This window comes from Panthera tigris, chromosome D4, assembly GCF_018350195.1.
Source record: "Panthera tigris isolate Pti1 chromosome D4, P.tigris_Pti1_mat1.1, whole genome shotgun sequence".
NCBI classification, from domain to species: Eukaryota; Metazoa; Chordata; class Mammalia; order Carnivora; family Felidae; genus Panthera; species Panthera tigris.
The window spans coordinates 82,385,635-82,408,937 of record NC_056672.1 but is presented as its reverse complement, the minus strand read 5'-3'; the positions used below and the strand labels follow the sequence as shown (position 1 = coordinate 82,408,937).

At 40.3% G+C, this 23,303-nt stretch overlaps 1 protein-coding gene across 4 annotated transcripts in view; it reads left to right on the top strand.

The window, feature by feature from the left end:
• The window catches only part of DENND1A (DENN domain containing 1A), a 509,265-nt gene that overhangs the window by 19,156 nt on the left and 466,806 nt on the right, over nt 1–23,303 (top strand). For 2 of the 4 annotated variants that reach the window (XM_042963735.1, XM_042963739.1), the window contains exons 1-4: nt 1,824–1,883; nt 3,998–4,063; nt 4,195–4,229; nt 16,287–16,396. The exons of 1 other annotated variant lie outside the window; for it this stretch is intronic. In XM_042963735.1, coding sequence (XP_042819669.1) covers nt 1,868–1,883; nt 3,998–4,063; nt 4,195–4,229; nt 16,287–16,396 — 227 coding nt within the window. In that variant the 5' untranslated portion in view covers nt 1,824–1,867. Of the gene's footprint in view, nt 1–212; nt 244–1,823; nt 1,884–3,997; nt 4,064–4,194; nt 4,230–16,286; nt 16,397–23,303 lie in introns of those variants that run through there. One more of the 4 variants, XM_042963734.1, reaches the window with a different exon arrangement.

The window sequence follows — 23,303 nt, the reverse complement described above, 5'->3', positions numbered from 1 at the left end:
GTGTGTACAATCCATGACTATAACCAGGATTGAAGGGCACAGTGAATAAAGGTAACCCATTATAATAGAAGAGCCGTAATGAGGACTGATATTTGGGTATTTCCTTTTGGTTTACATCACATTGTCTTCAAGAGTCCAGCTATCAGTGACAGTTGTCAAGAAGTAATATCAGAAGAGGAGAAAGTCTTCACAGCTAGATGGATGATGACTCAAAGGTTTGTCACTTGGGTGACCAAGAAAAAGGTGACAGAACTTGCTTTAAGAAGAGGGAAATTGAGATTTTCTGGGTTTTGATTTTTTATTGGTTTGATTTGGGTTCTATGGAGTGTGAGGTTACTGTCCATGTGGAGCTCTCCAGTGACAGTCGTAATCTTGGACCTGAAGGTCACTGGAAAGGTGGGAGCTAAAGATAGAGTTTGCAGTTGGCTACAGAGTGGTGAGCAGGAAGAACTAAAGACATTTCATGAATCTTTAGCAGGCAGATAGAGGGCCGGAGGAAGGGAGGGGTCAGTAAGACCTCTTACCTCCTAAATCCAAACATCAAGTCGTGTGTGTGTGTGTGTGTGTGTGTGTGTGTGTGTGTGTGTGTGTATACACACATACATACATACATATATATATATTTGCCTCCTTCTCTATTGCTGTCCTCTTGGTCCTGGCCACCATCTCTCACCATAGTGGCTGTAATCCCTCCCGACTGGGTTGTTTACCACTCTTGCCTCTCTCCAGTCCTATCTCTGCAGTATCCACAGTGAGCCTTCCAGAGGGCAAATCTGATCCTGTCAACTCACTGATTAAAATCTTTTAGTTGTTCCCCACGCTTCCAGATTAAAGTCCACACACCTGACATGGCTTATGAGGCCCTTTGAGATCTTGACTCTGTTATTATACAAATAGCGACTAACATTCATTGAAGTCTTTTGAATGTTAGTATTTATTCTAAGTACTTGGTATGTGTTATCTCCCTGAATCTTCACACTTAATCTTTCAATTTACTCTTAACAACCTGATGGAGAAGGTACTGCTATGATCCACATTTTGCAGATGAGACAGACACAGAGAGATTTCCAGTTGCCTAAGGTGACAGAGCTGACCAGGGGCATCTACTGTATATTATGTAGTCCTTACCATAAATCTAGGAGGTAAGTATTGCTACCCTCTTTTACAAATGAAGTAATTCCAATCAGAGGTGATGTTTGCCCAGATGACACAGATTATGGGTGGTGGAATTGGGATTGAATCCCAGATCTGTGTGACCCTGAGCGTGTTTTCTCCTCCATTCTGTCTGACCCTGGCCTCATCTCCAGTCCCCTTATGTCCTACTTCTAAGCACACATGCATGTACCCTTGGTTCACTTCCAATCATTCTTCAGGTTTTAGCTCAGACAGAGCTCTGGAGAAACCTCTGAGCATCCCCTTTACCTTTCCTGCTGCACTTGCAGGAGCTTTGCCCATCAGCCCTAGTTGTTACTGTTGTTGATTTTCCCCAGAGTGTACAAACTTCATGAAGTCAGGTGCTGTGAGAGCCTTGCTCACTATTAAACTTTGAAGGACTTGCACAGTACATGGCACATAGTGAGTACTCAGTTAATACAGATTGAAAAATTAATGTTTAATACAGTGTAGAAGTTTGGTGTTGACCAGGTTTCATCTTCAAAGAGTATATAATCAGTAGTCTTTTCGTATCTTTAACTCCCAAATATTTATGATTTTTCCAAATAACTAATGATCCTCAAATCATGTGGTTTTTGGCAGATTCCCTTTGGGATTGTAAATATTTACTTTTTGGAGACTAATATTGTTATGCTTTATTCCTGGAGCAGAGAAAGTCCAGAAAGTGCTGATTTAACTGGAGGATGCAGCCTGGATGTGCCTCACTTGTGGTGACTACAGTATAAATTCATTTATTCTTATACTGATCATTGAAAGTTGTTTCTACTCTACTTGTAAGATGGTTATTCTCTTTGGTGCCAGAGGATGGGCATTCACAGCCTGGAATTAAAGAGGAAGAAATTTATAGAGTGTTCTGATGGCCTACTTCTTAATCTTTTCTCAGGCAAATTGGTCTCACCTTTCCCATCTTGGACTGACTTCCTCATTGGAAAAGTTTCACACTGCGTAGGAAGGAACAATCTAGCAGGAATATGAGTTGCACATTATTAGCTCAGTGGTGCTCAAACGTGTTCAGGTGATCGAGTGCCTGAAAGTCATGGTATTGTGTGGAATACTCTGAAATATTTATACATTAAATGTCAAACTACATTTCCCCTCCCTAAATCTGATACTATTTTATATTCTATTTTAGAAGAGACAGGGAATAGCAGGTGAGAAAGGTTTAAGAAAAACTTATGGTAGGAAAACTTAAAATTAGATTACATTATTTTTCTCATGCAAATTGAGAAGAGGCCATTTTTGGCCTCTTAGTCTAGTTCCCAAACCTCCAGTGTTTTAAGTAGCATAGCTGAAGAACTATTAAATTCATTGAATATGGGGGAGAGAAGAGAGAACTAAAATAGAAGGTGACCATGTCAAGGTTTTCAATTTGGGAGCATCAAAACACCACTGACAGAAACTGGTGAGTCAAGAGGGAGAACTGGCAGTGAGGTCAAGAAGAATGACTTCGGTTGACGGTAAACTTAATGACAGGTCAACGAGAAAAATGCAACAGGCAGTTAGAAGGTAGCTTTAGCACCTATCACATAGTATGGCCTTCAGAAAAATACTGGATGGCACTGTTACCAGGAAGAGACTGTAGAGCTTTGGAAATCATTGGCACGGATGAGAAGCATGAAGCTATGAACGTTGTTTTCAGACTGAATATAGCAAAGCACAGTTCAGGGTTTGGACCTAAGAGGAAAGAGGACTGACCAAGATAAGCAGCGTAGCATGCTGTTGGGATCGCAGTGGAAATGGGAATCCAGAGAAGATGATTTGGTTTAACAGTGGGTTGTGGATGTCCTTTGAGAAAATGGTCTCAGGGTGGTGTTCCACTAATTCACTCCCGCAAGGCAGAAATCTAGGAGTTGTCCTTGATTATCTCCCATATCATTTGTCCCTTCAGTACAGTGAGGGAGTGCTGTCAAATTCACCCTCCTAAGCAGGACACAAAAGTGAAACTATACAAGAGTAATGGCTACATTAGGCTTTATCAAAATTAAAATCTTTTGCTCATCGAAAGACACTCTTCAGGGAAATGAAAAGACAAGCCATCAAGTTCTGAAAACTCAATTTGTACACTCTTGCTACTCAATAAGAAAATCCAGTAAAGAAAAATGGGCAAAAGATTTGAACACTTTATCAAAGATGATCTACAGATGGCAAATAAGCTTATGAAAAGATGCTTAGCATCATCAGTCGTTAGGAACATGCAAATTAAAACTACCTTTGGAAGGCTCTGTACAACCAGAAGAGTGGCTAAAATTAAAAAGACTTACACTATGAAGGGTTAGTAAGGATGTGGAGCAGTTGGCATCCTCATGCATTGCTGAGAGACTCAGATGAGCCTTGGTCGTCAAAACCCACTTCATGGGGTCATTTTCCTGAGCTCCTCTCCTTCTCTTATCTCCCTGTTTCCCTGGGCCTCTCCGTTTGTTCTGCAGGTCAGAAAACTGGGGCTTTGTTTATCCTGTTCTGGGCACTTCCCACGACTACATCTGTAGTCCAGACCTAGCAGTGGGAGGACACGGAGGAAAAGAAAGTAATTGGGATTTGCCCCATTCTCTTAAGGTTGCACTACTGATTGGAGAGGAAGGTTCTTCACACACTGCTTTAGGTACCTGTTGATCCCCCTGCTTCTTTTCCACTCCTTGAGCCTGAACTAGAGTGCTTTTCCTGGAACTCTGTCTATGCTGTTGTCAACTCCAGTTTTTATGCTGCCTACATCCATGCTGAGTGATGCCAGAGGAAAGAAAGCGGTAAATGTATGGTTTATCACTGGGTTGGTGAAACTGAATTCTAGTTTTCTACCCCAATCCATATACTGTTATTTCCCTTCTTGATTCCTCAGACAGGTGCTCCATGAATTTTGCCCTGGTTGTAGAGAGGTGTAGCTATGAGAGACCAGGTAGAGTATGCCTACTATATTTTTACTTGGAACCAGAACTTCTACATTTCCTTTTATCTGGCTCTGCATTGATTGGACTTCTTGAATGTGTATCTGTTGTCAGTTTTGGAACATTGTCAGCTTTTTTTCAGACCGAGAACTAAGTGAAGATGGGAACCCAAAAAAGGTAAATAGAGCATTAAAACCAGTTTGGGTTGTACCCCATTTTCTTTACCTCTTCTGGAGTATTAATTAGTCTCATAATTTCTGTGTCTACCTTTGTCTTTTGCTTTAATAATTTCTGTCTCTGAACACTGTTCTAAATAATTTCTGTAAATTTTTGAACTCATTTTGGTTGTATCTCTAATTCATGTTGGTTGTGACCTTTCTGCTCTTAACCAACCATAGAGTTATTCTTATTTTGAGAAATGCTTTGTTCTCTTCAGTTTTGCTTGGTCACGTCATAGTTTATTACTCTTTACTAATTTTCAATCCTTTTTTTTCCTTTAAGCTTATTGAACATTTATTCCATATCCTGTCGTTTGTAATTGTAATATCTGAAATCTTCAAAAGTCGGATTCTGCCATCTTTTATTTCTGAGGTTCTTGTTTATGGGCTTTGTTTCCCTGAGGATTCTAATTTTTGCCCACAAACGCATATTTCTTAGAGCTGTGTGTGTGTGTGTGTGTGTGTGTGTGTGTGTGTGTTTAGGCCAAGGTTGAAGTGAATTTTTCCAGAGAAGATTTACATACTTTTTGTTAGTGTTCTGCAGCCACTTTCAGTTTGTGACCACTTCAACTTGAATTCCTGGGCTGAGGTTTTTGACCATTCAGTAGCAGCCCCTTGTGAGGGCCAGCTTGTGGTTGAACTTGCAGGAAGATTGCCAAGTTTTGAGAGTAGTGGTTTTCATTATAGTTCTTGATGTGTATGTGTGTGGATGGGTTTCTATCTTGACCACCTTTTGTAGTCCAAGTTTAAATTATGAGGTGGGAGCATATGTTATTCTTTCTGCCTCAGGCTGGATGTTACTTTTGTCTTGTATTCCTTGAGCCCCTCTTAAATGGGAGAATGAATTTTGCATTGAACTATGCAAATGCCTTCAAGGGGAAAGCTAGTTTTTGTGTTTTGCTTACCCTGTTGGGTTTCTCTCGGCACTTAGTTCTTCTTCATCTGAATCTTCCTGATTTTCTTCCAGGCTCATTAATGTATTTATTGGAGAAGATAAAAACATCCATTATTTGTAATTATTTTCAGTAGAGGATCAGAAAGTTACTTAGCTTGTCATATTGCCAGAAATAGAATTCACAGCTGCAATTTTTCCAAGTTTCAGCCTGATTTAGTTACTATCCTTCAAACTTTACAGGAACACTTATGCCTCAGTACTTTGATCAGGCTGTTTCCCCTGCTTAAAATCTCCTGTTCTCCCCACCTAGCCAAATCCTGTTCACTGTCCAGTGTTCACTTCAAGTTCTACCTCTTCAGGAGAAGCATCACAGAATGCCCTACCTCAGTACTTCCCAACTGTTTGGAATGCTTGTACCAATAAAATCTCAAAAACAAGTTTTGTGGAACCACATGGAAATGATTATCTTCCATCATTATTTTTGAAAAGAAATGACATTTTTACAGCAAAGAGCAGGAAGAACATGTCAGATTAAGGACGGTTTTAAAAATTGAATTAAACACTTTTATATGGAGACCACACTGCAAAGTCCCTGCTCTCCCCCTCATTTTGCTTCTGACTGTAAATAGCCTCATTGCAGACTGTCCACAGGTAATTGGACCCATTGCCTTCAGCCTGGATGAGGTCTTCAACTTGCAAGCCCACAGCATTTTATTACCAATTATGGGGCATACATATAGTCATGTATTTTCTCATGGCAGTTCATGTTTGACTGTTTACATTTTATTAAAAAAATTTTTTTTAATGTTTAATGTTTTTGAGAGAGAGTTGGAGCATAAGCAGGGGACGGGCAGAGAGAGAGGGAGACACAGAATCTGAAGCGGGTTCCACGCCCTGAGCTGTCAGCACAGAGCCCAACACGGGGCTTGAATTCACGAACCGTGAGATCATGACCTGAGCCGAAGTCGGACGCCTGAGCCACCAGGCACCCCATACCTTTACATTTTATTATATTTTATCTCCTTGACTGGGTTGTAAGCTCCTTAAGAGCCATTATATGTATGTATTTAGATTATTCATAAATATGTGTTGAATGAGTTAAATTTAGATGCCTCTGATGATAGTTGAAACCTAGAGATATTTATAGAGCACACATTTGAGTATATCACAGCTTTGAATGTTGTTTATTTCTTGAGGAAAAAGAAGTTCTAATATGAATCATGAGTCTCTTACTCATCTCCCTTCTCCTCAGGGAAATTCATTCAATTAACAAACTTACTGAGTGCTTGTTAAAAGCCAGGCCTTTTGTTAGAGGCTGAGACTACAAAGATGAAGTGAAACAAGGTTCCAGTCTAGTGGGTAATATGTACATAAAAGTAGAAAGCATGGAATACCACCTGGGAAGCCTTTTAATAGAGCTTTGAAACCGGTCTTGTGACAATGTGGAGAGAGCAACTGAGTTTTGTAAGGGAGTCAGAGAGGCCTCCAGAGAGGAGGAGAAGGCATTTGTTCATTTATTCATTGATTCAGCAAATAATCTCAAGTCCCTATTATTTGCCAAGCACTGTTCTAGATGCATCTTGAATGAACAGGATGTTTGGAGGTAGAGCACATTTTAGGAAGGAAAATTGTGATCAAGAACATACCCTTTGAAGGAACAACAGACCTGGGTCTGAGTTCATACACTGCTACTTACTAGATATTTGTCCTTGGGGCAAGTTATTTAATTTCTACAAGGCATTTATTTATGTATGTACGTGTGTATGAGAAAGAGCTTGAGCAGGGGAGAGGGAGAGGGAGAATCCCAGGCCCATGCCCAGTGCAGAGCCCAACTCAGGGCTTGATCTCATGGCTGTGAGATCATCACCTGAGCTGAAATCTCAAGTCAGATGCTTAACTGACTGAGCCACACAGGCGCCCCATCTACAAGACTGGTTTGTAAAATCCACAGACACTCCCTACATCACAGGATCGTCATGTGGATAAAATGAGGTGTGGTATATAAAATACTTAGCACAGTTCCCTGCCCTTCTGAAACAGCTCAATAAAAAGTAAGTGTACATACAAGGCATGGGCGATTGAGGCCTGATGAGAAGCTGAATGTGACTGTAACATGGGAGGTGTGTGTGTGTGTTAGTGAGTAGTGGCAGAAGCTGAAGGGTCTGGCTGGGGCTCAATTGGAAACAACCTTGCTTGTCATGTTAATTAGTGTCTTTATTCTTAAAAAAAATTTTTTTTTAAATGTTTATTTTTGAGAGAGAGATAGAGAGATACAGAGTGCAAGCTGGGGAGGGGCAGAGCGAGAGGGAGGCCCAGAATCCCAAGCAGGCTCCAGGCTCAGAGCTGTCAGCACAGAGTCCGACTGAAGCTGGAAGTCAGGAACCGTGAGATCATGACCTGAGCTGAAGTCGACTGCTTAACTGACAGCCACTCAGGCACCCTTCTTCTTTTTTTTTTTTTTTTTAAGTTTATTTATTTTGAGAGCGAAAGAGAACAGGCATACAAGTGGGGGAGGAGCCAAGAAAGAGGGAAAGAGAGAATGCCAAACAGGTTGCACACTGTCAGCACATAGCCTGATGTGGGGCTCCATCCCACGAACTGTGAGATCATGACCTGAGCTGAAATAAAGAGTCGGATGTTTAACCGACTGAGCCAGCCAGGTGCCCCAGTATCTTTATTTTGAATGCATTTGGGAGTCTTGGAGATTTATGTTTTTGTCTTTATTGACTAAACCGTGTTGTGACACATAGAGCTTCGCACAGTAGTTAGGAGCATGGACTCTGAAGCCAAAATGCCTGGGTTCTGGGTCCCACCTTCCTCATTTCCTAATTGTGTGACTTCAGACAGGTACTTGAACCTATCTGTACCTTAGTTTCTTCACTGGTAAAGTGGATTGTAAATTAACCTATCTTACATGTTTGTTTTGTTTGCATATATGCTCTTGAGCTACTTTTTTTTTTAAAGGTGTCAGAGGAAATATTTAAAATTTAGAATTTTAAAAAGCAGTAAAAGTAGATCTATATGATGGGTCTCTTCCCTTCCCCCTAAGGCCTCTGAGACATGTCTGCCCTACACTGAAAACCACTGCCCTAGAAAAGTGACCATCTTTCACTTGTTCGTTGAATTGATATTCAGGGCAAATAACTTACGAAAGTTGGGAAGTTAGCATTTGTATTAATCTAAATATTTTGATAAAAAATCATGAGCCTTCATATTAATTAAAACATAACTTTGTATTTTACAAAAAAAAGATTTTGCAAAATCTTTTTTTTTAAATTTATTTATTTTGAGAGAGGGGGAGAGAGCATGAGCAGGGAAGGGACAGAAAGGGAGAGAGAGAATCCCAAGTAGGCTGCACACTGCTGGCAAAGAGCCCCATGCAGGGCTCAAACCCATGAACCTGAGATCATGATATGAACCAAAGTCGGATGCTTAACCGACTGAGCCACCCAGGTGCCCCTGCAAATCTTTTTGACTTAGAATGCTAGAGCTACAAGATGTCAGAACTAGAAAAGATCTTAGTGATCTGTTTATAGATAGGGAAATTGGATTCTACAGAGGGAGGTCTTTAAAGCTGTGCTATAGCCAGTCCCCATGTGCTCATGTTTTAGACCTTTTGGCCCAGTGTTGTCTCATTTCTTGCCCAGAGTGGCATAGCCAGTTCATTGCCAGAAGGAGGGCAAGCAGACAGTTTTCACCATTCTAGGAGTCCTGCTGCTTCTACCTCTTGCTGTTTTGCAGTATGTATTCTTGGCTTTAATGTTGACTTTGCTGTGAAAGTTTACTCGGTGAGTCCATGGGTTGTTTTTTGTTCTCCTGATTGATCTTAGAGCTCTCGGAAAGTACCTAAGGATTGGGACTTGGGCTGATTAGGTATTCCAAGATGCCTTTCCTATATTGTTAAGTTTTAATAGCTGTGATTAATAACCGTCTATCCATAAATCTAGGATGTAGGTAAACTATGAAAAATAAAGATGTTCTAAATTAAAAGTGGGTATTATTATTTACCTGGGTGAGTAAGCAGACCCACCATAGCTGAAAATCATAAGGAAAATTACAGTTGTTTTCCTCTCTGTTAATAGTCTTTATATTAAGGAAATGGCAGACCCTTGAATGGGTGTCCATGACTGGTCACACAGAGCCTGCATGCTCCTGAACATTCACTCGGGAACTAAGGTTCTGCAATTAGGCTCTCAAAACATTCTGACAGTGTTTAGGCTTTTCTAGTCTCTCAGGGACCATACAGACTCTTGTGTTGGATTTTCTGTCTTTCTTAGTCTTTCATTTTTAAGCACTGTTATTTAAGTGGGTCCTAAACCTGGCTGGCTATGCACCAGAATCACCTGGGGAACTTAAAAATTTTTTGGGAGGGGGGAGGGCCACTGTAGATCCTCTGAACCAGAACCTCTGGAACACCTGGCAATCTATATTTTCAAAAAGTTTCCTCAGGTGATTTTCTTCAAACAGTTCACTGACCGAAGTTCTAGAACAGTTGTATAACTGACATCAGCTCTGAGGTTTCATTCTGGATTCTTAGGAGAGAGAATCTGACTCAACTTATTCTCAATCCTTGTCCATGTATTTTTTCTAATTGAATAGTCCTATATTTTGCTTCTTAGTGATGGATGAATTTATAGCAGTTTTCAAGCTATATTCCCATAGAACTTTGGTTTTCCATGAGTTGCTGTTAAAATTGAATGATGCTGGATATTTTTCCCCAGGTCTGTCTCTTTCTGCCCCATCCCCCCCCCCCCCCCCATAAATGGACAGAATATTTCCATTTAAAGTAAAAATTTCTGTTGTTGGACAGAAACTCTTAATTTTTATATAATCAAACCTCTTCATTTTTCACATATGGTTCTTTTTAAAAAAGTTTATTTTCATTATTAGTAATCTATACATATCACGTGGAGCTTGAACTCACGACCCCAATATCAAGAGTCATGTGGTCTTCTGACTGAGCCAGCCAGGTGCCCCACTGGTTTGTGCTTTTGAAAGTCTCCTATCCTTCGCTATCCAGATCTATGGTTTGGGCTTTGAACACTATCAGAGAAGGAGTTCAAAGAGAAGGAGATAAGATGGAAATGGAAGAGTTGTAGATGGAAGAGAGAGAATGAAATTATCTTAATTTCAGTTCCAAATTCCTTTCTGCATAGATGGTCCTGTTGTCTGCGTGACAACATGACCTTTTCAGTCCATATGCCTTTAATTTTTCTTGCCTTATTTCCCTGGCTGGACTGTCTAGGACAATGGTGAAGTGGTGTTGGTGGACATCCTTGGCTTGTTTCCAATCCTGGAAGGAAGGTATTCAGTATTTTACCATTAAGTATAAGGTTAACTGTAGGTTTTTCATAGAGGTTCTTTATTAGGTTGAGGAAGATCTCCTCTATCCCTAGTTTTCTGAATTTTTTATCATGAATGTGTATTAAATTTTATGAAATGCTTTTTGTGGATTGATTGATAGAATTGTGATTTTTCTTCTTTAGGCTATTAAGATGGGATAGACTGTATTGAATGATTTATCGATACTGAGCCAGCCTTACATCGTTGGAATAAACTCCACTTGGTCATGGTGTATCTTGTTGAATTCTATTTGCTATTTGCTACTATTTTGGTAAGGAGTTTTTTTGTCTGTATTTGGGAAGGATATTGACCTATTGTGTGTATGTGTGGAAGTTATATTTTTGGTAGTGTCTTTGTCTGGTTTTGGTATTAGAATAATACTGGCCTCATAAAATGAGTTGAAATGATTCCTCTTCTGTCTTCTGGAAGATACTGTAAAGAATTGTTTGTTTGTTTTTACATTGAAGTATCTCTATGTACAGTGAGTTATTAAGGTAGGTATCTTGGGTGTCTGCAGTTAAGGTATCTGGGGTATCTGTAGTAAGGGAGGCATCTTGGAAGACCCGTTCAAGGAAGTTCATTTAACCCAACTTAACGAACCTTATATCCTTTGTGTACTGACGGAAACACTGGCAGCACCCAGTGAGGCCCTATTTCCGGATCAGACTGTGCCAATTTGAGTAGATGCGGCAAGGATGAGAACCCTCGCCAGATCTCCTCGGATGGCTCCAGGAGAGCTGCTGGTGACGTCTTGCTCTCTTGGGTGCAACGAGGCGAAAGGTAGAATTGGTATTCTTTAAATGTTGGGTAGAGTTCTCCAGTGAAACCATCTGCATCTATTGAGATGATCATTTGACTTTTTTTATATAGTTCTTGTAGTACCATTTCTTCTTTTTTTTTTTTTTAATTTTTTTTCCAATGTTTTTTATTTATTTTTTGGGACAGAGAGAGACAGAGCATGAACGGGGGAGGGGCAGAGAGAGAGGGAGACACAGAATCGGAAACAGGCTCCAGGCTCTGAGCCATCAGCCCAGAGCCTGACGCGGGGCTCGAACTCACGGACCACGAGATCGTGACCTGGCTGAAGTCGTACACTTAACCGACTGCGCCACCCAGGCGCCCCTTTAGTACCATTTCTGATGCTCTTTATTTCTTGGTATAGATCCACATTTCCATCTGGCATCATTTGTTTCTGCTTGAAGGACTTCTAACATTTCTTGTAGTGTGGGTCTGCTGCTGCTGAATTCTTTCAGCATTTGTGATGTCTGAAAAATCTTTATTTTGCCTTCACTTTTGAAATATTCTCTGGGAATAGAATTTGAGGTTGTCAGTTTCTTTCTTTCTGTACTTAAAAGATGTTGTTCTACTGTTCACTCATTTGCCTTGCTTCTGACAAGAAATCTGTCATTCTGATCTTTGTTCTTGTGAATGTAACCTGTGTTTTTTGTTCTACTTTTAAGATTTTCTCTTTATTACTGATTTTGAACAATTTGATTATGATGTGCCTTAGATTTCTTCCTGTTTCTTGTGCTTGAGGTTTGTTGAGCTTTTCGGATTTGTGCTTTTATAGTTTTCATCAAATTTAGAAAGTTCTTGGTCATTATTTACTTAAAATAGGTTTTCTGCCTCTTCTCCACCTTTGGGGATTCCAATTACTGATATATTAGGCTGTGTGATGTTGTTCCATAGGTCAGTGATGCTTTGGGTTTGTTAGTTTGTTCCCCATTCCCCTTGTGTGTTTCATCTTGGGTATATTCTAAAGATCTTCAAGTTCACTAATCTTTTCCTCTGCAGTGTTTACTCTGCAGTTAATCTCATTCAGTGGATTTTTCATTGTAGTTTTTATCTCTAGAAATTCAGTTGGGTCTTTTTTGAATCTCCTGTGTCTCTTAATTTTGTGAACACTTGGAATACAGTTAGAACAGTGGTTTGAATGTCCTGTCTTCTGATTCTAACATCTGTGTCAGTTCTAGGATGTCTTCAATTGATTTTTCTCCTTGTTATGGGTCATATTTTCCTGATTCTATGCATGTCTGGTAATTTTTTATTGACTGCCAGCCATTGTGTATTTAATTTTGTCGGGTGTGGGGTATTTTTGTATTTTTCTGAATAATCTTGGACTTAAGGCAGTGATTGGAGGCAATTGAAGGGTCTTCTCATTTGTTTTGCATCTCTCAAGGGATTGCTGTGCTTTGCTGCCTGATATCTTGAAAAACATTTTTTCATATGTTACATTAGTTGAGTTTGAAAGAGTTTGATCCTTCTGGGTCTTGCCTTTAAGATTTGCTAGGTGGGACTGAAGCAATAATCAACCTACGGCCAATTGTTCCCCATTCCTAAGGTAATACCCTTTTCTATCCAATGCACTATGAATCGTGAGTTTTTCTGCCTTGGCTTGGTTTTTTAACTTTTTTATTTGGTTTTAAACAACCAAAATCTTAACAGAAAGTTGATAATACAATATGAAGAACTTAAAAAAAAATAAAAAACCCAAATCAAAACAGTTTTAAGTGAGGTGATCTGATGCCCCCTGAAAAATTCAGTGGGCTTTTCCTACAAACAAGGACATTCTCCTATGAAACCACAATCTAAACCTCAAAATCAGGAAATTAACATCAATGCATTACTACTCTAATCCTTAGACCCCATCCACATTTCAGTAATTCCAATAACATTTTTTTTTATTATAGCAAAAAAAAAAAAAAAAAAAAAATCCAGGTCAGAATCACACATTGCATTTAGTTGTCGTGTCTCTTTGGTTTCCATCAGTCTGGAAGAACTCTTAGTCTTTTCTTGATTTTCATGACTTTGATACTTTTAAAGATTACAGGCCAAATATTTTTTAGAAGATCCCTCAATTTGAATTTGATTGTCTGAGGTTTCTTAAGATTAGATGCTGGTCAAGCATCTTTGGCAGGAATATCATGGAAACGATGCTAGTTTTCCCATTGCTTTCTAACAGGTTGTCTCATTACTTAAGTTGATCACTTTAACGAGTTAATTAAGGTAGGTTTTGCTGAACTTCTACACTGAAAAGGTACTGTTTTCCCTCTTGCAATTAGTATTTTGTGGGAAGGTACTTTGAAACTATGTAAGTGTTTTGTTTCTCATTCAGTTTTCAACCTATTCACTTACTTATGTCAATGTGGACTCATTTTCCTATTTTATTTGATGGGTTAGTAATCTGTTAATGTCATTATTGAACTTGATGCTCAAATGACCCCAGATCTGGCCAGCGGGAACCTTTTCAAGCTTGTCTTTTTGACAGTTCCTATCATTCTTTGAGCACTTCTTTGCTTTCTGACACAATAAGATGTTCCAAACTTATCTTGTACTTTCTCTGCCCCAGCCCTGGAATCGGCTATTTCCCCAAGGAGTTCTGGTTCCTTTTAGAGAAGAATTGTATTTAGAACTTAATGTCTGGGTACTAGGTATATTCATTGCTATTGGGTGTTGCTGCTTCCAGACTGAGCCAGGAAATATGTGTATGTTCAAAAGTCACATTACAGGGGCTCTTGGGTGGCTCAGTTGGTTAAACATCCTACTTCAGCTCAGGTGATGATCTCACTGTTCGTGAGTTGAGCCCCGCATTGGGCTCCGTGCGGACAGCCTGGAGCCTGCTTCAGATTCTGTGTCTCTTTCTCTCTCTCTGCCTCTCCCCTGCTCTCGTTCTGTCTCTCTCAAAAATAAACATTAAAAGAAACTTCCCTTATTAAAAAAAAAGATTACATTTACATTTTATTTCCTTATGGATATATTTATTGAAAACTTTGTGTTCACAGTAATACTTCCAATTCAAACCTAACTCTACAGAATTCTGGTTTCTTGTTAACTTCGCTTGTAAGAAAACAGGCCCTCCTTACTGGTCTTGGGCTCCAATTAGGCACATTGCCCCTTCACCCCTACCCCATGTGGATGCTCTCCTCTTTCACCTTGCTTTCCTGGGATCACAGCACCTACTCTGGTGGTTTGAAATGCCACTGCCGTCCCTGCTGCCCTGTGGGTACCTTGCTTGGACTCTGATGCTCCATCATGCTGAGCAAGCCTGACCCAGCCCCACATGGCCAACCTCTTTATACCTACCCAGGCTTCCACACCCCACTCTAGGGTGCCCTTGTGCTTGGACACGCCCCTCACCCTCTTGGGTTCTGACACCCATGTACCTCTGTGCAGCACACTCCTCACTCCGCTTATGTTTCAATATCCTTGGCCCGGCTGCCCCTGTGTGTGAACACACTTCTCCCTCCGCTCAAGTTCTGGCTCCCCCTGAGTGAATGTCTTCCTTATCCACTTGGGTTTTGCATTGTATTGCGAGGTCATCCCTGAGGATGGATGTCCTCCTACCGTGCTCATGTTCTGACATGCCTTGTCAGGGTCTTTGAGGGACATTTTCCTCGCCGTGTTCAGGTTCTGACACCCCACACTGGGCCATTGTCCACGTGGACATCTACCTTGCTTTGCCTATGTAATAACTTTAGCACTAAACTGTTCAGAAAGAGCAGAGGAAACGTTAGGGAAAGGGAGGCTTTTAAGTATTTTTTAAGAACAAAAGTTTATCAGTTGTGAAATAGATATGATCTTTGCACATGTTATAAATATGGTTGAAGACTCTATTTCACACTGCAGCTCAGCACGGCAGAGAATTTCTTAAAACTGTATGGAGTATTGTACATGGCTGAGGGGTGTGCAGGCACTGTTTTTCTTGAAATCCAGCTAAATTTCTTCCATTTGCTTTGCTCATAGTGGCATGAGAATCTTTCCATAGGCATATATGGAAAAGTGAAACTTTGAAAGTCCTCGCACAGCAGGATCTGTGTATCTTTATTAATCTGATCCTGAGAGCATTATTAGAAATGAAAAGTTAAGTGTAAAATCTTGAAACGACTTGTTTGTATAATTACACAACTAAGTTAATCATTTTCTAACAAGTCTCAACAATGACTGCATTCTTCTATGGAGGTGTTAACTTGTTATGGGTTAGAAAGCACCCTTTGATACAGCATTTTCGGCCTGGAAAACGGCTTTAATTTCAGAGTTCACTGAAACAAATGGAGACTTGTTGGAAATATTAACACTACTCTTTTGCTTGTTTGTCTGGCTTAAAGGAATCAATGTTCAGTAGGTGATGTTTGCTAGCATGTTCCGAAGCGTATAGTTTCTCTTGACTATGTTGTCAACTTGAAGACAGTTCAACTGGTATGAATTTTGAAACATACCTTAGCCGCCTCAGCATATAAGTCTGTAACTAAAGAAACAGTGTGGTAAAGTCAGATCATTAGACTAGGTTGCTATTTTGCTTGATAGATAGTAGCTATCTAGTGTGTGAAGATTTGATGCTGTGAAATGGGCGAGGGGTCCTAACACTGTGTTGCAGTTTGTAGCTCAAAGTAACACTTAAAAGGATGAGGGCCTAGCATTATAGCATGGTTACCATATGCGGGGAAGATTCATTTTGTGAGGAGTTAGTGTTATATTTTTCTCCTAATCTCATAATACGTTGTAATTGAAGAAAAGTAGATCCTAATTGAAAGCTGATGATCCAGCAGAGTGATCAATAGCATGATGCTCTAAAACAACAACAACAAAAAAACCCATTAAGCTTTCCTGCTGCCTGAATATTGTCAAAGCCTTTGTCTGTTTCATGACTTCAAGCTGAGTGTACTTAATCATTTTGAGAACATGGCCCTGAGCACTGAGCATGGCCCTTCCAGTGAATCACTGAGAATTGTGTTCAGAAGAGTGGTATTGAATAGAAATGCTCTCTTGGCTTACTTTCAGGCTTCATTCTCCCAGAAGCAAGAACTGAACAGACCTCCCTTCTTTCAAACACATTTTAGCTGTTGGTGTGTCATTTTTCTGTATTTAAGAGCCAAGGCTGTTGTCAGCAGGTGTGACTTATTGACTTATTGATTCCAAAGAAAAATATCTCTAAAGACTAACAGTCGTGTGTAAGCAGTGTGTTCAGTAAGTTACCTCTTGTCAGAGAGAGAAACAATTATTGGGAGTTGGAAACCACATGTCAGGTGTTGGAGGAAGACTCATTTGTCAAACACTTACTATGCCAGGTGTCAGACTGGGGTTATGAGAAGACAGTCGGTGCCCTCATGGAGCTGCCAGTCTAGTGGGGAAGATGGATATTTGATTAGAGGTACATGGGTGGTTCTCCACTGGTTGCCCATTAGAATAAGTTGGGGGAGCTTTAGACAAATACTGATGCCTGGAGATTCTGATTTAATTGTTCTGGGGTGTGGCCTGGGCATTAGGACTTCTAAAAGCTCCTCGTGTGGGGCTCCTGGAAGCATACAACTCTTGATCTTGGCCCAGGTCATGATCTCACGGTTTTTGAGTTTGAGTCCCATGTTGGGCTCTGTGTTGATGGCGTGGAGCCTGCTTGGGATTCTGCCCCTTACCTGCTTGTGTGCATGGGCACACGCACGCGCTCTCTCAAAATAATCTTTGAAAAAAAGCCCCTCGGGCAATTGTAATTGCATCAGAGTGGAATGTGGTAAGAACAGCAAGAGTGGGGGAAGCACAGGGAGCCCTGGGAAGGTAGAGGAGGGGCTCTACCCAGACTGGGTTATGGGTATGGGGCATTGAGGAAGGCTTCCCAGAAAAGAGGAAGTGCTGAGCCGAGGCTTGATGAGTGCATTTGTCAAGGGCAAAAGACTGGAAAGACTATTCCTCCCAGAAGAGCACCTGAATAATGTCGAATGGTAAAGTGGTTCGATCATCCTTTGGCTGCTCCGTGTTGATTCAGCTGCTCCCTTGCTTTGACTGTGGTTAGTTTATCCTCTGAGTGTCGGTACCTCCTCTTTAAATGGGACAACAACACGTACAGGGTGGTTGAAGGTTAACTGAGATAATGCACGCAAAGTGCTTAGCATCACGCCTGGCACATAGAAACAGTCACTAGTGGAAGTGTGCAGTAACGATGTTATTAGAGAACCAGAGCATGGTTTGTTCAGACGGCTGCAAGTAGTTCTGTCCAGCTGGATGTTCGGGTACAAGACTGCAGGAGATCAGGGTGGGTGGCAAAAATACTGGTTGGCAGGTGGGCAGGGTTCCAGATCATTGAGGTATACGAATGTAAGGCAATTAGTAGTGGGATATCATGGCAGAACCAGGACATTTCCATGGTAATATGTTAAGCTAGATCATGAAGTGTTCTGGGAAAACTTGGGTCCATATTGGAAAATTGGCTCCGAATATGGTATTCTCAGCATCATTACGTGTACTGAATTAGCAGTGAGTGTTAATAGGACAGAAATAGGATTTTCGGTTCCTTTAGCCAAGTAGTTAAAAATATTGAGCATCTTGAAGAGTAATGGAGGAAATAAGCAGTCTCAAGGTAGTCCTAGAGACTCTCTGGAAAGTGTTATAGGCTTAGTTGTTTATAGGCTTAATGAAAATATTAAGAGTCTCTTGGCCATTTGCATTTAGAAGAGACACTTTTAAATTTGTTTTTTTTTTTTTGTTTTTTTTTGTTTTTTTTTTTGATTTGCAGAGAAATAGAAAATGCTTCCATCTGCATTGGCTTCACTGGCCCTTAAAATAACTTATGTATATTTGTTGGTATGTTATATAACTTGTCACAACATTAGTCACCACTTCTTCCATAAGGCAACATGTAAGTGATCATGGATAAGCATGACTATAACTTATAATTATAGTCCAATTTGTTCTTAGTGTTTTTAGTCAGCTTTTTGCCTTTTTTTTTTTTTTTTTTTTTTTTAAAGAAACTGTCATAATCTTTGGCTCCATGTAATAAGAACTCTGGCAGCTATTTGAACTGAGTGAAAAACTTAGGTAGTTTTATTATTACTCATTAGAATGAGGCAGTAACCATGGGTAGCAAGAGAAGAGGAGTAAGCTTCAGTGCTTCTACAAATGCTGCTTTTCTTTGAAATTATTTTATTGCAAAAGCGCTGTGGAAATGATGGATTCTTGAGGTAGACCTTAGGATTATTTTATGTTGTGTGTACTAAATTATTTGGAAGAAGAGTTCCATTTAACTAGATCAATGGTTCATTCTTAGAGTGAGATCACTAGTCCAGCAGCGTCGCTGTTACCTGTTAGTAAACAAATACTTGGGTACTCGTTAGAAATGCTTATGCTTGGGTCCTACCCTGCTTCCCGCCCCCCCCCCCCCCAGCCCCCAAACTCTGGAGGGGGCTGGAAATCTCTCTTTTCACATTTTGACAATCATGGAAGTGTATAATCACTTCTGTCATTTATTGAAATCTTTCAGACCCCAGGAAGGCTGGTCTGTACTTCCTTTATTCCTTCTACTTAGTGTTTGATTCTGATTAATGTGCCAGGCACTGTTTAGGTACCTGGGAAACACTAGTGGGTATGATCAATGAAATCCTTGCTCTCCTGCAGTTTACATTCAAAGGAGGGAAACTGACAATGATCTAGATTGTGACAGGTATGCTGTGGAAAATTAAAATTAGATGGTAGAGAATGTGTTGGGGAAGGCCTTTCTGAGGAGGTCAAGTAGAAGCTGAGTTTTGAATGGCAGGAAGGGTCACCCGTATGAAGATCGATGCGAAGACTATAGATAGGAATGAGTTCGGTGTGTTTGAGGAGCTGGAAGAAGGCCAGTGTGGCTGGAGTGCAGTGAGCACAGGGGAAATGTATGAAATGAAGTTGGAGAGATACAGGCCAGATCATGTAGACCCTTGTAAGGACCTTTTTCCCCCTCCTCAGTTTTTTTTAGTTTTTTTCTATTAGAGTGAGTGTGTGTGTGCACACATGTGCACGTAAGTGGGGAAGGAGGAGGGGGAGAGAATCTTAAGCAGACTCCATGTGCAATGCAACACATAGCTTGATCCCAGGACCCTTGGGATCATGACCTGAGCTGGAATCAGGAATTGGACACTCAAAAGACTGAGTCACCAGGTGCCCCAGTTTTGTTTGATTTTTTTTTTTTAATTTTAACTTGTTTTATTTTTTATTTTTTTAAATTTACATCCGAATTAGTTAGCATATAGTGCAACATATGCTAGATGATTTCAGGGGTAGATTCCTTAGTACCCCTTACCCATTTAGCCCATCCCCCCTCCCATAACCCTCAGTTCTCCATATTTATGAGTCTCTTCTGTTTTGTCCCCCTCCCTGTTTTTATATTATTTTTGTTTCCCTTTCCTTATGTTCATCTGTTTTGTCTCTTAAAATCCTCGTATGAGTGAAGTCATATGATTTTTGTCTTTCTCTAATTTCGCTTAGTATAATACCCTCCAGTTCCATCCACGTAGTTGCAAATGGCACGATTTCATTCTTTTTGATTGCTGAGTAATACTCCATCGTATATATGTGCCACATCTTCTTTATCCATTCATCCATCGATGGACATTTGGGCTCTTTCCATACTTTGGCTATTGACGATAGTGCTGCTATAAACATGGGGGTGCATGTGTATCTTTGAAACAGCACACCTGTATCCCGTGGAGAAATGCCTAGTAGTGCAATTGCTGGGTTGTAGGTTTGTTTTGTTTTGTTTTGTTTTTAATTAGGATAAAATACATATAAAATAGACCATCTTAACCATTTCTGTAGTGTACAGTTCAGTAGTTTGAAATATGTGCATCTTGTGCAACCATCCCCATCATCCATCGCCAGAACTAAGACTTGACTTTGACTTTGTGTGATATGGAACACTTTGGGGAGGTTTTGAGCACAGGCCTAACATAAACTGACCTTTACAATAAATGGATTACTGGCCACTGAGGTGAAATCTGACTGAAGGAGGGCAAGAGAGGAAGCAAGATCAGGAGAGTATTATAGTCATCGAGGTGAGATGATGGTGACATGGCAAGGATAGTAGGGTTGGGATGCTGAGAAGCATTCAGATTCTGGATATATTTTGAAGATCAAACCAACGGTATTGGCTGATTATGACATGTAAATGATTGTGGTATATTGAACAGAGGAGTCAAAGATGATAGCAAGTTTTTTTTGGTCTGAATAATTGGTGGATTTCAGGTGATGCGGATTTAAGGAAGAAAAGCACCATTTGTTAAATTAGAAATGCTTCTAATGTCTATCCAAATGGGGATGTTGAGTAGGCAGTTGAATAAGGGAGTCTGGAGTCGGGGAAGGTTGGAGACATGATTTTGGGGCTTGTCAGTATTTGCATGGTAATTAAAGCCATGAGGCTGAATGAGATCATCTTAAGTAATGAGTGGAGACCAGGAGAGGTCCAGGACTAAATTCGAGGGTAGGAGAGCTTACCCTCTCTTGCATTACCCTAATGCAAGGGGATTAGTAACGGAGCAGCCAGTAATGTAGGAAGAGAACCAATAGAGAGAGTGATATCTTGGAAGGCAAGAGAAGAAAGTGTTTCAAGTAGGGAAAAATCGATCACCTGCGTCAAATGCTGCTGAGAGATTAAGACAAACCCTGAGAATTGGTCATTTTAGCACATTTTAGCAATGTGGAGGTCATTGGTAATCGTGACAAGTTGTTGCAGTGTTGTGGTGGGTTCAGAAGCCTGGTTGAAGTGGATTAGAGAAAGGGAGGAGAAGCAGCAGAGACAGTATAGACAACGTTAGGACAGTCTTCACTTAGTAGGTCTGTACAAAATGCTTCAAGCTAGTGGCACAGGTTAGTGTATCAGAGCTCCAGTGTTTAAAACTTTGGTATGTAACACCTTTCTATGCACATTATTTGTTATTTTAATTTTCCAAATGAAATTTTGAGATGAAATAAAACCAGTTGCAAAATAGGCTTAAGAAAGATTTGTTTAGGTCTTAGAAGGAATCTTTCTGATGTTCTTTAGATGACCTAAGAACATTCCTTTTCTTTCATCAAACACTCCACTTTGAGATTCTTTGAATCAGAGGCATGTTTCCATATGACATTTTCCACAATATTTGGTGGCTGTAGGATGCTGACCTGGTAGAGCTTTTTGTACCCTCCTGCAGGGAAAAAAGCACAAAAAATTTTAAGACTCTTTAAAAAAAATTTTTTTTTAATGTTTGTTTATTTTTGAGAGAGAGAAAGAGAGCATGAGCAGGGGAGGGGCAGAGAGAGAGGGAGACACAGAATCTGAAGCAGGCTCCAGGCTCTGAGCTGTCAGCAGAGAGTCTGACACAGGGCTCGAACTCCTTGACCACAAGATCATGACCTGAACCAAAGTGGGAAGCTTAACTGACTGAACCACCCAGGCGCCCCTTCAGGCTCTTTTAAAACTTCAGTTTACTTTGTTTTATTCAGCTTTTCAAATAAAATAGTCTGCTTTACTATCTGCTTTTAAAATTATGTTTGACAATGTGTATTTAAATACCTTGAACATTAGAGCAGCCAACTCTTTTCACTGTAGGTACTTATTTAAAGCAAAATCTTAAAGTTTCTCTTTAGTGAAGGAGTGATGATCTTCACAAGACAACTAAATAGACCCTTGATCGATAAAACAGAGTTCTCTTACTTCTAAGAAGAGGGAGTATTAACATATTTTATTGAATCTAAGATGCCATTATTTGTAAAATGCACTGTTATATGTATTACTAAGAAAGAAAAAAAAAATGCTGCCATTTAGCATTGTAAGATGCAATAGATTGTAAGAGGTGTGCAAATGTGGGGAAAAAAGTTCATCTTAGAATCAGTGGAGCACAGAATTTGTGCACCAGGAGGGTGAATTCTGACCCCTGGCAGGTCACATAGAATCTTTTTGCCTCAGGTTCCTCACCTGTATGTTGAGAAGAATAATAACTGATCCGCCTGCCCTCATAGGATTATAATGAGGTTGAAATGAGATGAATGAGAGTTATTTTGAAACGTGGAGTATACTGAGCAAATTCAAAGTATTTATTTGATTGAAATTAACCCTTAAAACTGACAAGGTGACTCAGTTTCTTCTCTGAGCCTTGTCAGGTTTAGAATACAATTCAGTTACAGACATTTAAAAGTATAACATTTTTGGGGCGCCTGGGTGGCTCAGTTGGTTAAGTGTCCGGCTTCGGCTCAGGTCATGATCTCACGGTTTGTGAGTTCGAGCCCCACGTCGGGCTCTGTGCCGACAGCTCGGAGCCTGGAACCTGCTTGGGATTCTGTGTCTCCCTCTCTCTCTGCCCCTCCCCCACGCACGCTCTGTCTCTCAAAAGTAAATAAACATTAAAAATTAAAAGTATAACATTTTCTTCTGAACGATTTTCAGTCAATCTGGAATTTAGTCAATCTGAATTTCATTTAACCATTTTTTTAAATGTTTATTTTTGAGACAGAGAGCGAGTGAGAACAGGTTCCAGGCTCTGCTGTCAGCACAGAGCCTGATGTGGGACTCTGACTCAGACCTCACGGACCTGGAGATCATAACCTGAGCTTAAGTCGGATGTTCCACCTACTGAGCCACCCAGGCGCCCCTTAAATGTTTATTTTGACAGAGGGAGGGGGTGGGGGAGGGGCAGGGAAAGAGAATCCCAAGCAGCTCGGAGGCTTTATCTCTCGAACTGTGAGAGAACACGACCTGAGCCAAAATCAAGAGTGGACACTTAACTGAGCAACCCAAGTGTCCCAATCTGGAAATACCTTTTTACTATAGTTTCAGAATCAAAGAGAAAATTCAAAGACAATATAACCCAATGTTCTTGTCACTCAGAATTAACAACTGTTAATATCCTGTTAGTGCTGTGATCTTTTTCAAACTTATTATGAAATATTTATGACATAAAGAGGTAAAAGGATATAATAATGAACACTCATATGCTTGCCATTGCCGATACTGGTGAAGCCCCCTTTGTGGGAATGTTACGTTAAGAAAATTTTTTTTTTCTAGTGTTTGTTTATTTTTGAGAG